Raw genomic sequence first — 16,822 nt, 5'->3', positions numbered from 1 at the left:
CTGCCCTGTTTTCTTCTATCACTGAACCCTCTGTATTCTCTATCCACATCTTTGGCTGTCTGAGCGCCACAGTGAAATAATCACTAGAGCCTTTAGAAATAGAATGACCTCTCGGCCAACGATTTCTAAATAACGGAACTGTAAATGGAAACAATAGGGGCTGCCTGTTTGTTCACTTAGATTTTTGTATTTCAGGTTCTTCAAGATGTTGCTCTCAATTAACCCTTTTAAGATGAAGTATGGCTTTGACAAAGAATTCCCTCAAATGCTTTGTATCCAAATACGCTGACAAACACATGGATCCGGTTTTGGAGATTGTTGCACCCACTCAGCTGAGTTGCATGGGCATTCCACACTGCAAGGCGTAGAGGCCCCCCAAAGCACGCATATTTGGCAATTTCACATAGAGGCGCCCTATCAGGCATAAATCGGCAGGAAAATAATTAATTGCATACATTTAATCCTGAGTGCTTTGTTCCAAATTAACGTCTCAATTTGGCACATTGACCATTCAGATTTGACAGATTAAAATGGGTCTTTTCAAGCCACCTGAATCTGGCAAAGTATACAGTAAACAAATCATGAAGCCATTATGCAATGCAAATTTAGCTCAGCATTTTGATTTATTTCTATTGTCTGCTATTGCTACTGTGCTGGCAATGGGGATGTAATATAGGAGGCCATTGGTGTGAATTACGTGGGGGACAATCAGTACTCCTGTGGATAGAAACTCGCTCACCACAACTGATTTTTAAGACTGGCCAAGATTGATATTATCAGACTGTCAAACAAACATGATGTGCATGAATTATAGTTAGGTAGTACATTCATTATACATGAATAATTATTTCACACATGTTCCCCCTGCCAGCAGAGCAAGAGTTGGCTGCATTTTCATATCAAATATGTGCCTTCAGCGGCTGCCTACGTCAAATCAAATGTTATTGGTCGCATACACATATTTAGCAGATGTTATTGCCGCTTTAGAGAAATGCTTGTATTTCTAGCTCCAACAGTGCAGTAATATCTAACAATGCACACATCTAAAATTGACCTACTCACTTGAATCTGTCTTGGATAACTTTCTTTCCTCCAATGCTGAATGAATTGATAATGAAAAATATAAATTCCATTCATCTTTTTGCTTTAAAGTCTAGGATACTGTCATTTGTACTATTTCAAACCAAGTTATGCTAATGCACCTGGGAACACTACATTGTAGAACTATTTCTTTATCTGTGGCATGTCATCTCCTTTGAAATCTGGAAGTGCTGGATATTTTGAATTGCAAACCCCTGAGTGCACAATGTGAATAGGTGATGACTGGTGTTAACTCAAGGCAATTAAATGTGGAAAGTGCACCTTTTGCTGGGGTACAACATAAGGATCTTACCTATTCTGAACAAAAATATAAAAACGCAACATGCAGCAATGTCAAATATTTTACTGAGTTACAGTTCATACAGCTCACATCAACAGCATCCTCCCGGACACCCTAGACCCACCCCAATTCGCATACCGCCCCAACAGATCCACAGATGACGCAATCTCAATCGCACTCCACAATCTTAAACTCACCACTAAGCTAAGGACTTTGAGACTAAACACCTCCCTCTGCAACTGGATCCTGGACTTCCTGACGGGACGCCCCCAGGTGGTAAGAGTAGACAACACGTCTGCCACGCTGATCCTTAACACTGGGGCCCCTCAGGGGTGTGTACTTAGTCCCCTTCTGTATTCCCATGACTGTGTGGCCAAACACGACTCCAACACCATCATTAAGTTTGCTGACGACACAACAGTGGTAGTGATCACCGACAACAATGAGACGGCCTAAAGGGAGGAGGTCAGAGAACTGGCAGTGGTACCAGGACAAAAACCTCTCCCTCAATGTGAGCAAGACAAATGAGCTGATCGTGGACTACAGGAAAAGAAGGGCTGAAAAGGCCCCCGTTAACATCGACGGGGCTGTAGTGGAGCGGGTCGAGAGTTTCAAGTTCCTTGGTGTCCATATCACCAACAAACTATCATGGTCCAAACATACCAAGACAGTCGTGAAGAGGGCACGACAAAACCTTTTCCCCCTCAGGAGGCTGAAAAGATTTGGCATGGGCCCTCAGATCCTCAAAAGGTTCTACAGCTGCACCATCGAGAGCATCCTGACCGGTTGCATCACCGCCTGGTATGGCAACTGCTCGGTAAGGCGCTACAGAGGGTAGTGCGAATGGCCCAGTACATTGCTGGGGCCAAGCTTCCTGCCATCCAGGACCTATATAATAGGCGGAGTCAGAGGAAAGCCCATAAAAATTGTCAGAGACTCCAGTCACCGAAGTTCTAGACTTTTCTCTGCTACTGCACGGCAAGCGGTTCCGGAGCGCCAAGTCCAGGACCAAAAGGCTCCTCAACAGCTTCTACCCCCAAGCCATTAGACTGCTGAACAATTCATAAAAATCGCCACCGGTCAATCTACATTGACACCACCCCTCTTGTACACTGCTGCTACTTGCTGTTTTTTTGTTACCTATGAATAGTCACTTCGCCCCCACCTACATGTACAGATTAAACTGCACTGTTGGTTAATGGCTTGTAAGTAAGCATTTCACTGTAAAGTCTAAACTTGTTTTCATGGCATGTGGAAAATAAAGTTTGATATGATATGAGGATCAGTCAATTAAAACAAATGATCTATGGATTTCACATGAGAATACAGGGAATGCACATGGGAATACAGATATGCACATGTTGGTCGCAGGTAGCTTAAAAAACAGGGCTCAGGATCTCGTCAAGGTAATTCTGTGCATTCAAATTGACATCGTTAAAATGCAATTGTGTTCGTTGTCCGTAGCTTATGCCTGCCCATACCATAACCGCACCATGGGGAACTGTTCACAACGTTTAGATTCAAAACCGCTCTCGCACATGACACCATACACATGATCTGCACATGATCTGCGGTTGTGAGGCCAGTTGGACATACTGACAAATTCTCTAAAACGCGGCTTAAGGTAATTTAATGTTAATTTCTCTATCTGGCAACAGCTCTGGTGGACGGACACTCCTGCATTCAGCATGCCAATTGCATGCTCCCTCAAAACTTGAGACATCTGTGAGATTGTGTGACAAAACTGCAGATTTTACAATGGCATTATATTGTCCCCAGCACAAGATGCACCTGTGTAATGATAATGCTGTTTAATCAGCTTCTTGATATGCCACACCTGTCAGGTAGAGGGATTATCTTGGCAAAGGAGAAATGGTCACTAACAGGGATTTAAAGATATTTGTGCACAAAAGAGATAAATAAGATATTTGTGCATATGGAACATTTGAGATGTTTTATTTCAGCTCATGAAACATGGGACCATGTTGTGTTTACTTTTTTGTTCGGTGTATCATGGATGTTGGTTCAAGAAAGATATTTGAAAAATGCAAAGTGGAGATGGTCATAACTCATGTGTGGAACAGTTTCATTATTCAGATTCAATCAGAGCCAACTCAAAATATTTATATTGACAAAAAACAACCATCTAGGGGAGAAGAGCTTTTGTTATGGCCCGGGAGGGTGTATGACACCCAAGAGTCCCATAGGGAGTCCTTTCAACACAGTTCTGTCTCCAGACAGGTGATCATGTCACACAGAGTGTGCCAGAAACAGTGTAGTCTGGAGGGACTTGCTGAGAGCTGGGGTCTATGGTGATGGAGCAAAGGCTCACTGGCACTGGAACTGGCTTGGCTTTGTTTTTTCACCAGCAGCTGTCTGGCCATTTATATGATGGCCTGGCTGTCATGGCACCAAGGGAGATTGGGGCTTGGGTTACACAGGGGGAGGGGGGTACTCAGGTTTAAATGTATATGAAATGTGTAACTTGAGAGAAAATCTAAAATGTTGAAATATTTATAAAATGAAAGTGTAACTTGAGAGAAAATCCAACATCTGTGCAGTGCACATCATCATGATGACAAATATTGTAGCCCATGACAGGAGTCCTGTCAGATATCTACATGATATATGGCAACTCGGAATTAATTTATCTGATCTACATATTCACCATGTCCATAATAATTATTTAGCCACATTAGTTTATGAACATCTTATTAACACATCAATCAGTAATTTATGTCTATTTTGTTGATATTCTGATAAACTTCCCTATTCAAAAGAATAGGAAAATCAGTCACAGTGAAGGCACCACCTGCTCGAGTAACAAGGGCCCGGAAAGAGCTGCGTAGCGAGCTTGCTCGTGCGATATAGTAGGAAGAGAGCCCAAATCTGTCCACGTTGAATAGGTCCTTAATTATTAAGCAGGTGAGTAGTTTTTGTATGGGGAGGGGAGGGGAGGGGGGGGGGCAATGAGTGTCGGATTTAGTCGAGATAAACATAAATTGGTATATTATAAGATTATTAACGCTTATGTTGATATGAGTGTACTGATATAAGTGTAATGCACGTGACATCCGGGCAACTGTGAAAAACCCCCACTATATCGGAGTTGTCCCCTGTAGGCGTTCGAGACTGTTTATGCATATTCATGAGGCTAGCAAGCGTCTCTCCATTGAATTACAGTCGGTTAACGGCACCCCCATCGAATATTAAAAACGTAGTTTAAATAAGGAGATGTTTCCACCAATCCAAAGAGAGGAATAGGCGGGAGCTTGACAGCCCGCCATTCCGCTCTGTGGACAACGAATCCCATTGTTAGAGGGGAGACATAAGCATCTCGTCATTATATCCAAATCTCTGTTAAATATTCCACAAATATACGTCACGTACATTATGCAGTTCATTTACATAGCTAGCTACATAACACCGCCCAGTGGGACGAATATGATAATGTTTCTATTCTGGGCTGTCTTTGAAACAGTAGTGGGGGGGGAAAAACCGCTGGAAAAGTTTGGGAGAGTGTGACAAACCAAGCTCTTCGAGAGACAAGAATCGAATCTCGTTGGGCTCTGTGCCCCAATTTTGGATTACGACATGGACGCTTTGAAGTCGGCTGGAAGGGCAATAATTCGGAGCCCCAGTCTCGCTAAACAGTCATGGGGTGTGGGCAGACACAAAAGTAAGTAGTATTGGTAGCAAGCTGACTAGTTAGCATGTGGATACTAGTAAAAGGTAAACGAAAATGTTTCTTATCTAGTCTTTCCTATGTAGTTATTTAAACGCTGGGTACGGAATGTAGCTTCCTGCTGTATTCCCCAATTTGTTCCTCTGTAGCTAGAGTAAAGTTTACTTAAAGTAAAGATCATACCTAGACTGAAAGTACTTATGCTCACTCACACACGCATACCGACACACTCATATGCAGCTGCTACTCCGTTCTTTATTCCTAAGCATATCTATCCTGATGCCTAGTCACTTCACCCTGCATTTATGTACATACCTCTCATACCCATGCACATTTATCTGGTACTAGTACTCCCTGTATATTCCTACATTCTTGTATCTTATTCCTATTGTTACTTCTTTGTAATTATTTTAACTGCATCCTTGAAGGGATGTAAGCAAGCATTTCCTGATCAAGTCTACACACCCGTTATTCGGCGCGTGAGACAAATACTTGTATTTGTAAACATTTGTTTCATGTAAAACGTTCTAGGAAGATTGTTTGGCTATCATACCAGGTTTCCCCCAGGAAGCGTCTAGCCAGAATAGATTCTGACCATACTCTTGCTTACGGGGTTCGGACTAGCCCAATATTGGACTAAAGGAGCCTAAAGTTACTCCTTAGTCCAAGGAACGTGCATGTTCAGTTTAAAGAGAATTGGCCCTGGAAGCCAAAACGGCCAAATAGCCTACTCCACCTAAACGTGAATCGAATCTCAATTCCGGTATAGTTTTAGAAACATAAATCCCTCAATTTAAAAATCACATCAATAATTTCAAATGCCAAATACACTTACTGTACACGGTCTTAACACCGTTGCAGGTGACAACGTTTTTGGCGTCTGTGTTCAGTTTACACACAGGTGTTCAGAAACACAGATGGCTAATTAGCACACTGTTTTCCATAAACAAATGCTGTAACATGGAAATATGGCCGTGTGGGAACCTTTACCCTATAAAGGTGTGTATCAGTTTAACCATTTAGTTTTTTGGAAATAATTTCTCACCGATATGAGCGATAAAGTCCTTATGCTTCAAAAACCTTACCGCAAGCGATGCCAGTTAATGTTCAGACGAAGCGTCGCAGCTCCTAACAAAATTCCACGCTACAGAAAACGCCTTCATCCAATGACTCTTATGTGTATTGTAATGGAACTGAGTCATGATCAAGGACTAGGGTCGGACAGGCTTCCTGTTTAGATTAAGACACTGCGGAACCGGCACGACATATGGCTCAAAAAACAAATTGTCTACACATTTTGCTTCACAAAAAAATGTAAAGGAGTGTTAGCAGAGAGGTCTTAGAGGGGGCTCGATTTAGTTTGTTTTGGTTAACGTGTAGCCTAAAAACCAACAAGCTGTAAACACCTTTCAAACACATACTGTACGATCAACACTTGGGAAATTGGCTTAAAAACAGATTTCTTTACTTATTTTGTTACACTGAACAAAAATAGAAATGCAACTATTTCATAGATTTTTACAGAGTTACAGTTCATATAAGGAAATAATTTAATCTAAATAAATTCATTAGGCCCTAATCTATGGATTTCACATGCCAGGGAGGGCACAGGCCCCCAGAGGTCCTGGGCTGGAGTGGTTACACGTGGTCTGCGGTTGTGAGGCCAGTTGGACGTACTGACAAATTCTCTAAAACATTGTTGGAGACAATTTCTCTACCACAAGCTAACATTTGATTCTCTGGCAACAGCTCTGGTGGACATTCCTTCAGTCAGCATGCCAATTGCACACCCCTTCAAAAGTTGAGACGTCTGTATTGTGTGACACAACTGCACATTTTAAAGTTACTTTTTATTGTCCCCAGCACAAGGTGCACCTGGGTAAGGATCATGCTGTTTAATCAACTTCTTGATTTGCCACACCTGTCAGGTGGATGGATTATCTTGGGGAAAGAGAAATAGTCACAAACAGGGATATAAACAAATGTGTGCCCACAATTGAAGCTAAATAAGCAGTTTGTATGAATTTGTATTTTTTTGCTGATATTTTTATTTCAGGTCATGGACCATGGGAGCAACACTGTCCATGTTGCGTTTTATATTATTATTCAGTATAGATAAATCATCTTAATAAATTCTCCATGTCGGCAGGTAGCCTAGTGGTTAGAGCGTTGGGCGTAACTGAAAGGTTGCTGGATCGAATCCCTGAGCTGACAAGGTAAAAATCTGTCGTTTTGCCCCTGAACAAGGCACTGTTCCCTGGTAGGCCGTCATTGTAAATAAGAATTTGTTTTTAACTTCTAGCCAAGTTAAATAAAGGTTATATTTTTTATATATATCTTCATGCACTACCATTGGCTGTGGAGCTGCATGATTCTCACAATGGCTTTGATCTCTGTCTTCAGTGGTTTGTCACACACAGCCATATGATGTGCAGACACGCGAGTGGGTGCATATGATCACACTGTGTAGTATGGTTTTTCAAAGAGCGGTGTAGCTTCTTGGTAACAGCTTTTTTTGTTTGGTTTCACAGAGGGAACAACACCCCCTCCACTTGTCTCGCCTTTCTTTTCTTCATAGACGGTGGGGTCGTTGGCAGACTTGGTAGCATGATGCCACACGTGCCATGCTGTGCAATCAATGCTTTGTTTTGGTCCACTTTCTCTGGGTGAATAATGAGGCTTTCTAAAGGTCTACTTCCTGTCCCCAGTCTCTCCCGGCAGGGACGATGCATGGCCAACAGCCAGGGTTGGTGGAAGCTGATAATGCCCATATATAATCATGATTACAGATTTATCAGGGCAGCGTTACATCTTCATCTTTTATGTTGTTGACCTCCTAATGCAGGTCATGTGGGCCCTGGCCTGTGATAGCCTCTGGTCTAGACCTGCATTTCCTCTCACCCACACGCTGCCTATTCCTAGCAAGGTCAGGTAGTGTTTATGGCCAAAACACTGATTTAACTGCCTCTTGTTTCTATGTGATTATTTCAATACATCATGGCTAATGTAGAGTGCACTGGTAGCTGATGTTGATATAAAGTAACATGTTTCATCTTGTCATAACTGGAAGCATACCACTGCTGTAAGATAGTCTGTGTTTTGTTGTGGGCAAGTGATGCATGCTGCCTTCAATGCTGAGACCAAAAAACAGAAGTATTCAGGTTCTTGTTATTGAGATGTCTGGAGTCCATGCAAGGCACCTCCAAGGCCAAACACACCTGGGTTCAATGTTGGTGTCCTCCACCCCTACATGATAGAATGTTTGAGTCCCAAATAAATTAACTCTTGGTGCTCATGCTTTAGGCTTGGCCTTGTACATGCATGCCTACTTTGTTTTGGCATCTATGCACAGAGCCCCCTCCCGCCCCAGTCTCTTTTTAACCATGCCTTTATTTGTTCCTAATTTATTTATCCCATTGAGATTTGAAGTGTTTTCAAGAGAGACCACTCAAGTCTGCAGAGCATAATTCAAGGCATTCACAGCTATGATTCTCCCCCACTTAACAGACTGCTTGTGGCCCAACTGTGGTTTGTGACTATTATGATTCCCGTTATAGCCAATCCAGTTTTCCTGTTTTTTTTGGTTGGTAATTGAGTTTTAATCACTTCATAAACAAACAATATTAATATCAGTAAAATCACTAACTAATTGGTAGGTCTACCTTTTACTTGTTACTTCTGTGAACTTTCATTATCCTCTCATGAGGGAGAAACATTTTAAAATATCTGAAAGATATGTGGGTTTTTGGTAACGGAATTACAAGGCAATGTTTCTTAAACTTACAGAAGGTAAACAATTTCTTCAAAACAAAATGTGTTGATACAGTATTTGTTGGCATGGGTCTTTTTGTCAACATTGTTTTAATGTATTTCTGATACTTTTTCTGCCAGATGTTTTCAAAGACTCCTTTTCTATCAGTTTATCCAAAAATAAAAGCCTGTACTTATGCCTCTTTGCTAAAAATAAATAAATAAAAATGGTTCAAAAATGCCTTCATTTCCCAAAATTATAGACTCAGCTTTCATTTGGCACCCAATTTGATATGTTCCTATCAACTTCACATGTTAGTGCTCATGGATCCTTTTAGATGGAAATGCCCTTATTGTCTTTGAAGAGATTAGGCCTACATCTGTTTGAAGGGTCACTCTAATGTTTAGGGAAATGTCAGATCATTCTGACAGCTTGTTATACCAGTATGGTTAAGCAAGTTTTTGGCTGTACAGTAGGCATTGTTTTAGATTTCAGAGCTAAAAACCAGTGCATTGTTGGATGGGGTCTACTGCATAAATACATGCCACCTGAGGCTATTTACAGAAAATTGAAGGCCAACAAATCCCATTTAAAGTATGATTTTATTGATGTGGCCTCCTGAACAAGCTGTCCCAGCTGTGGAACTCTGGAACGTTATTTATCGTCTTTTCTCTGTCTTCTGGGGCATGACAAGGAATCTGAGAACGATGTGTGAAGGGCCATATGCATAATTACTCTAAAGTGAGCCTCTGGACTGGATATTCTCATGGCTGGCCCTTAATGCTATTTATGTTGTCTAACCTGCCATAAAGGAAATCCAGAGATCTCTCAGGGCATTTTGGCAGGCAGGTATGAGACATCGTGCTGCTCATGCTGCACATATTGCCTGTCCCACATATACACTGCATGTAATTCAGGTAAGAATGTTTCTGACAGTTTGAGTGAGTCTGCTATTGACCTCGTGTTTCTTTGCATAGGGGTAAGACGTTGCTGCACTCATATTCTGGTATTAGGATAGGATGTTCTATTTGTGCTGAGGCTGAAGCATTAATACCCCCTAGGCCTCATGACTAGGTCCTGGAGGTATTCATGGTCACTTGATCAGGAAAAACTCCTGGCCCTAACCATGACTACCTATGCCTGGATAGCCCCTGTGATGTATAATAGTCTATTTAACCAGTGGCAAGTTAATTCTTTCAGCACATGTAAACATCACAGGCCCTAGCTGACCACCGGTTTAATCCCGAACTGACAGGACAGTTCTCCTCCTTTGATCAGTTCTGCACAGAAGCACCTGTCTCACTGTTGGGACTTACAGGCCTGCGATAAGATTCGTATCTGATCTGTAAATCCCATCAGTCAGCTGGAATTGTTTTGGACACACACCAAATCAAACGCTGATACCTACTCTGTTATGCAGTTTCTCCTGTACCAGCTGTATGTCTGTGACTGCTGCTGTTGCCATAATGATTTTATTGGGCTGACATTAATTTCTGAAAGCATATTGATCAAACCTGATGTAATTAGAAATAAATGAATTAATACATATAAATGCGCACACAAATAGATAAATACATACATAAATGCACATAAAAATAGATTCATAATTAAATGCACTCATCAAATAAATAAATAAATGGATGGATGAATGAATGAATGTACACAAATGTATAAATAATGAATCCCACTTTCAATTTGTTTCTGAATTTCTTCCTCCCAATATGAGGGGGTATCTAACCCACCATAGGTCAATGCCACTGTGCGTTGCTCGATTTGCCTATGCTGCGTTCAGTATGAAACAATGGTGTTGAAAGGCCATGTTTCACATTAGCATCCCCCAAACAATGTGTAGTGCATATAGCTATGTATCAATATATGTCACCTTTTTGAGTGAAATCGGAGGTAAAAATCTATATGTTGCTGTACCGCACGTAACCGATGCAACATTGACTTTGCTTGATGTAGAAACAGGTGAACAGTTTAGAAACATTGAGCCATTGACCAGGTGGCTTTGTTTTGAGTGTGTTGCTTATGACAATAAGGCACCGGACTACAGTCATATAGTTTTGAACCGAGAAGAAGACTGGAGTAGGCAAGGATTTGACTGGGATGGGCGAGAGGACTGTCCATTTGGCCAGACAAGTATGGTAAGCTAACGTTACAGAGTGAGTATCAAGCTAGCTAGCTAGCTTGGCTACAACTGATAGTCTGAGGCTAGATGGCTGTGTTTTACAGCCAGACTCTCAGTTTTACAAATAGCTAGCTAGATAATGAACTAAACTGCAATTATCATAAACCATTATCTATGCTGAACCAAAATATAAACCCAACATGCTACAATTTCAATGATTTTACTGAGTTACAGCTCATATATGGAAATCTGTCAATTGACATCAATTATGTCCTAATCTATGGATTTCACTGGGGAGCCAGGTCCAGCCAATCAGAATAAGTTTTTCCCCACAAAAGGGCTTTACTACAGACAGCAATACTCCTCAGTTTCATCAGCTGTCCGGGTGGCTTGTCTCAGCTCTGGTAACATTCCTGCTGTCAGTATGCCAATTGCATGCACTCTCAACTTGAGACATCTGTGGCATTGTGTTGTGTGACACAACTGCACATTTTAGAGTGTCTTTTTATTGTCCCCAGCACAAGGTGCACCTGTAATAATTGTGCCGTGTTAATCAGCTTCTTGATATACCACACTGGTCATGGATTATCTTGACAAAGGAGAAATTCTCACTAACGGGGATGTAAACAAATTTGTGCACAATTTGAGCGAAATAAAGTTTTTGTGCTTATGGAACATTTCTGGGATCTTTTATTTCAGCTCGAAACATTGAACTAAAACTACATGTTCCATACACTCTTTTTGTTCAGTATATTTTACATTTGAGTTTGTCTTAATACATTTTAGTCTTAGTCACATTTTAGTAATTGCATTCTTCGTTAGTTTTAGTTCAGTCGACTAAAAAATGTTTAGTTTTAGTCACAGCCATTTTAGTTTTTCCTAATAAATAATGAATATTTAGGTTTCCTCCTCACCATCATGTGGACATTCAGATAGCCTGGTCCAGTATAAGCCTACTATCCCTCATATACATTAGCTGGCAACATTGATATTGAGGCAGATTGTAACCAATGCCAGCCATAATTAACCCTAGGCTATAACCTCATGGCTACTGGTCCAACATTTTACAGCTCAGATTTTCTCCCCATCATAACAGTCAAGGGGATATATAACCGTGGTCCCAATAACAGGACCTCCACATCCGGCTTCTTCACCTTTTGGGTTGGATGAAACTGGGTTTGCAAAACCAAAGAATTTCTGCACAAACTATCAGAAAATGTCTCCGGGAAGGTCATCTGCGTGCTCGTGGTTCTCTCCAGGGTCTTGACATGATTGGCGTTGTACCTGACTTTAGTGGGCAAATGTTCACCTTCGATGGCCAGTGGCATGCTGGAGAAGTGTGCTCTTCACGGATGAATCCCGGTTTCAACTGTACCTGGGCAGATGGCAGTGTGGGCGAGTGGTTTGCTTATGTCATTGTTGTGAACAGTGCCCCATGGTGGGGTTATTGGCAGGCTTGAGCTACAGACAACAAACACAACTGCATTTTATCGATGCAAATTTGAATGCACAGAGATACTGTGATGAGATACTGAAACCCAATGTTTGGGATGCTCTGGATTGACGTGTACGACAGCATGTTTCAGTTCCCACCAATATCCAGCAACTTTGCACAGCCATTGAAGAGAAGTGGGACAACATCCCACTGGCCACAATCAACAGCATGATCAACTCTATGTGAAGGAGATGTGTCACGCTGCATGAGGCAAATGGTGGTCACACCAGATACTGACTGGTTTTCTGATCCATGCCCCTATCTGTGACCAACAGATGCATATCTGTATTCCCAGTCATGTGATTAGGGACTTGTGAATTTATTTCAATTGACTAATTTCCTTATATGAACTGTAACTCAGTAAAATCTTTGAAGTTGTTGCGTGTAGACCCGCCCCAATAGGTCCACAGACGAAGCAATCGCAATCACACGGCACACTCACCCTAACCCATCTGGATAAGAGGAATACCTATGTAAGAATGCTGTTCATCGACTACAGCTCAGCATTTAACACCATAGTACCCTCCCAACTCGCCATTAAACTCGAGACCCTGGGTCTCTACCCCATCCTGTGCAACTGGGTCCTGGACTTCCTGACGGGCCGTCCCCAGGTGGTGAGGGTAGGTAACATCTCCACCCCACTGATCCTCAACACTGGGGCCTCACATGGGTGTGTTCTCAGCCCTCTCCTGTACTCCCTGTTCACCTATGACTGTGTGGCCATGCACGCCTCCAACTCAATCATCAAGTTTGCAGATGACACTAGTGGTAGGCTTGATTATCAACAACGACGAGACGGCCTAAAGGGAGGAGGTGAGGGCCCTCGGAGTGTGGTGTCAGGAAAATGACCTCACACTCAACGTCAACAAAACAAAGGAGATGATTGTGGACTTCAGGAAACAGCAGAGGGAGCAGCCCCCTATCCACATCGACGGGACAGTAGTGGAGAAGGTGGAAAGTTTAAGTTCCTTGGCGTACACATCACGGACAAACTGAATTGGTCCACCCACACAGACAGTAGAGGTCGACCGATTAATCGGAATGGCTGATTAATTAGGGCCGATTTTTCAAGTTTTCATAACAATCGGAAATCGGTATTTTTGGACACCGATTTGGCCTATTTATTTACAACTTTATTTAACTAGGCAAGTCAGTTAAGAACACGTTCTTATTTTCAATGACTGCCTAGGAACGGTGGGTTAACTGCCTTGTTCAGGGGCAGAATGACAGATTTTTACCTTGTCAACTCGGGGATTCAATCTTGCAACCTTACAGTTAACTAGTCCAACGCTCTAACCACCTACCTCTCATTGCACTCCACAAGGAGACTGCCTGTTACGCGAATGCAGTAAGCCAAGGTAAGGTGCTAGCTAGCATTAAACTTATCTTATAAAAAAACAATCAATCAATCATAAACACTAGTTAACTACACATGGTTGATGATATTACTAGTTTATCTAGCGTGTCCTGCGTTGCATATAATCGATGCGGTGCGCATTCCCGGAAAAAGGACTGTCGTTGCACCAACGTGTACCTAACCATAAACATCAATGCCTTTCTTAAAATCAATACACAACAACCACCCGAGCCACTGCCTGTTCACCCCGCTATCATCCAGAAGGCGAGGTCAGTACAGGTGCATCAAAGCGGGGACCGAGAGACTGAAAAACAGCTTCTATCTCAAGGCCATCAGACTGTTAAACAGCCACCACTAACATTGAGTGGCTGCTGCCAACATACTGACTCAACTCCAGCCACTTTAATAATGGAAAAATGTATCACTCGCCACTTTAAACAATGCCACTTTATATAATGTTTACATACCCTACATTACTCCTCTCATATATATATCTCTATAGCATCTACTCCATCTTGCCTATGCTGTTCGGCCATCACTCATTCATATATTTTATGTACATATTCTTATTCATTCCTTTAAACTTGTGTGTATAAGTTAGTTGTTTTGAAATTGTTAGGTTAGATATTCCTGCATGGTCGGAACTAGAAGCACAAGCATTTCGCTACTCTCGCATTAACATCTGCTAACCATGTGTATGTGACAAATAACATTTTATTTTATTTTGATATGTTACATTTTTGTGCAGTGTAAATAAATATATAAATTAACAAAATGAAACGTTTGAATAATTGGATAATACATAAATAAGAATAAACATGTATAGAATGTATTAATTTTAGTCATTATTTTTTATATTTCTTTGCTCATTTTTTAAATTGTGTGCATTTTTTAAATTTGAATTTCGGCAGGTCTGGTCCTCCATAGAAGTGCACTGTCCACTTCTTAATTGCTTGGACAGGCTTGGAAAAGGTTCCAGTTGTAAAGTAAACACTTGACATGTACTATAGAGTACGTTGGTCCATGTTTATATGTGAAAGTGTATAATATTGCTCTAAGCCTCTGACGTAATGTAAACATCTTAACTCTCCCCTCAGTAGCTGAGTTGAAGGCAGCAGCAATAGTGTGTACTACTGTGTACCAGGCAGAAGAAGTCTGTCACAGCTGCACACCTCCTTACTCTCCAGTCTCCACTGGCCTCCTCAGCCTGTCTCACAAAGCCTCCTTTCAGTCCACTGCCTCCACAGCAGCCACTTCTCTGTCTCTGTGAGGAGCTGGAGTTGGTGCCAGGCACTGTTCTGCACATAGGCTAGTAGGCACAAGACAGGGTTGAGTGGGTTTAAATGCATAATGTGACCTACAGGAGTTCTTACTCACTACTGTGCCAAGCATACTGTTTGTGAAGTAAATCATGTATCTCCTGTGGTTTAAATCACTCTTTTTACCTGTGAAAACAAGTGAAGCGAATCTCACCACGTGTTAATCTCTCCTGCTCCCCAGAGCTCTCTCCAGGTCTGAGTCTGCAGGTTACTCAATGAGCACTAAGTACCCTGATTGGAATCAGATCTTCACTAGGAGGTGAGGGGAGATAGGTCAGATGAGCCCTTAAATCAGACTGCTCCGTCCGACAGCACTACTCTGGAGTTCAGCATAGTGATTAGTGGACATGGAGGTGTATCTCTAGCATTGTTGTAACAGACCATGAGATCAATACACTTCTCAGTCCTGTTTGTTTTTAGGTTGTGTACTTCCAAACTGAGTTCTGTCCCCAAACAGCACAGTCCATTCTGTCACTCTCTGACGCGAAGGCTGTTCTCCCTGGATCACCTCTTGTTTGTGTTTGAAAGTGTCCACATGTTGGCAAATACATGTGCACACACATAAAGATAGTCACTGTCAGACCTGGTGGGTAGTGTGTGTGTGTCCATCCCAGATTCCCCACTGTGTTTACTGTACTCACAGATCAATGGGGCTCACATACACAGGGTGGCTAGTTGTGTGTTAACTCTGTCCCTGGTTAACAGCCACACTGCTGACTGGGTCACTGCCATCTTCAATATGCACATGCCAGTGCAAGCCATGAAATTTACTCCCCACCAGCCGACAATTGAAGTTCTGTGTGTGGCTATATGACCGAAAGAGAGTTTACATGCATATGAGTGCAAGAATTAGAGGACCGTTGAAAATGAATCCGTACTCTTTTTGTATGTGGTGGGAGTACAGTAGGTCATATGCAGGTGGGCAGAGCGGAGCGTTGGGCCTGCTCTAGTCTAAACAATGCCTCTTTGACAGGCCTGCATTCTGCTGGGGATCAGAGTGCTTAGTTACTTCATGGACCAGGAGCTATTTGCAGGCTCATTCATTTAGCCAGGCTTCAGCCAGGCAGGCAGCATTCAGCTCTGCTCAACACCAAACCCATGCAGGGAGCGCTCAACTGTCGGAAACTTGTTCAGGCTCTACAAAGGCAAAACTTTTGATACAGCAGGCTTGACTTTCTGGAGCTGCGGGGCTTGTTAATTGACCTGAAAGTCTTGTTTGTGTTTGTATGTAACCTGGAGCAGCACAGCAGAGTAGAGCAGCAGACCCCTTCCCTCCCACTGGCTCAGGCACAAGTCATTCAGCCTGCCAGTGGAAGGAGGAAGGCCAAAGGTTGTGGAGCAGGGGTTTTAATGGAGGGTAACACCATTTTCCCCACCTTTTTTAATTTGCCCAACTGTTTACACACCCTTTGCAGAAAATGCATTAAGTATAGGAAGCATTACCTTTTTCAGCGTGACCGGCAATGAGTGTACCCACCTATAATATTTTTTACTGCTACATAAAAAAAAAAAATATGTATGTGTGTGTTTTTTGTTTTGTTTTTTTAGCTAGGCAAGTCAGTTAAGAACAAATTCTTATTTACAATGACGGCCTACCCCGGCCAAACATCACAGTTTGGGAGTAACATTTGAATCTGATTACAAAAAAAACAGTTACCAGCAACAATATTGTAATCGGACACCTTTGAACAACTAGATTACTT

General features: G+C 42.1%; 2 protein-coding genes across 7 annotated transcripts in view; one reads left to right on the top strand and one right to left on the bottom strand.

Moving 5' to 3' along the window:
• The window catches only part of rhd (Rh blood group, D antigen), a 40,315-nt gene extending 34,070 nt beyond the window's left edge, over positions 1 to 6,245 (bottom strand). Inside the window, exon 1 of the mRNA XM_031829034.1 lies at positions 6,152 to 6,245. The gene's annotated coding sequence lies outside the window, so the exon portion shown is untranslated. The remainder of the gene's footprint in view (positions 1 to 6,151) is intronic.
• LOC109894572 (low density lipoprotein receptor adapter protein 1-B-like) overlaps positions 4,793 to 16,822 on the top strand; it is a 56,946-nt gene continuing 44,916 nt past the window's right edge. For 3 of the 6 annotated variants that reach the window (XR_004210645.1, XR_004210646.1, XM_020488160.2), the window contains exon 1: positions 4,828 to 5,060. Coding sequence is in view for 4 of the 6 variants with exons in the window: in XM_020488160.2 (XP_020343749.1) it covers positions 4,976 to 5,060 (85 nt within the window). In the remaining 2 variants the exon portion in view is untranslated. Of the gene's footprint in view, positions 5,061 to 16,822 lie in introns of all 6 variants that reach the window. The other 3 variants (XM_020488161.2, XM_031829035.1, XM_020488158.2) reach the window with 2 other exon arrangements.

The sequence above is a fragment of the Oncorhynchus kisutch genome, linkage group LG7, assembly GCF_002021735.2.
Source record: "Oncorhynchus kisutch isolate 150728-3 linkage group LG7, Okis_V2, whole genome shotgun sequence".
NCBI lineage: Eukaryota > Metazoa > Chordata > Actinopteri > Salmoniformes > Salmonidae > Oncorhynchus > Oncorhynchus kisutch.
This window is presented reverse-complemented; position numbering and strand designations above follow the sequence as displayed.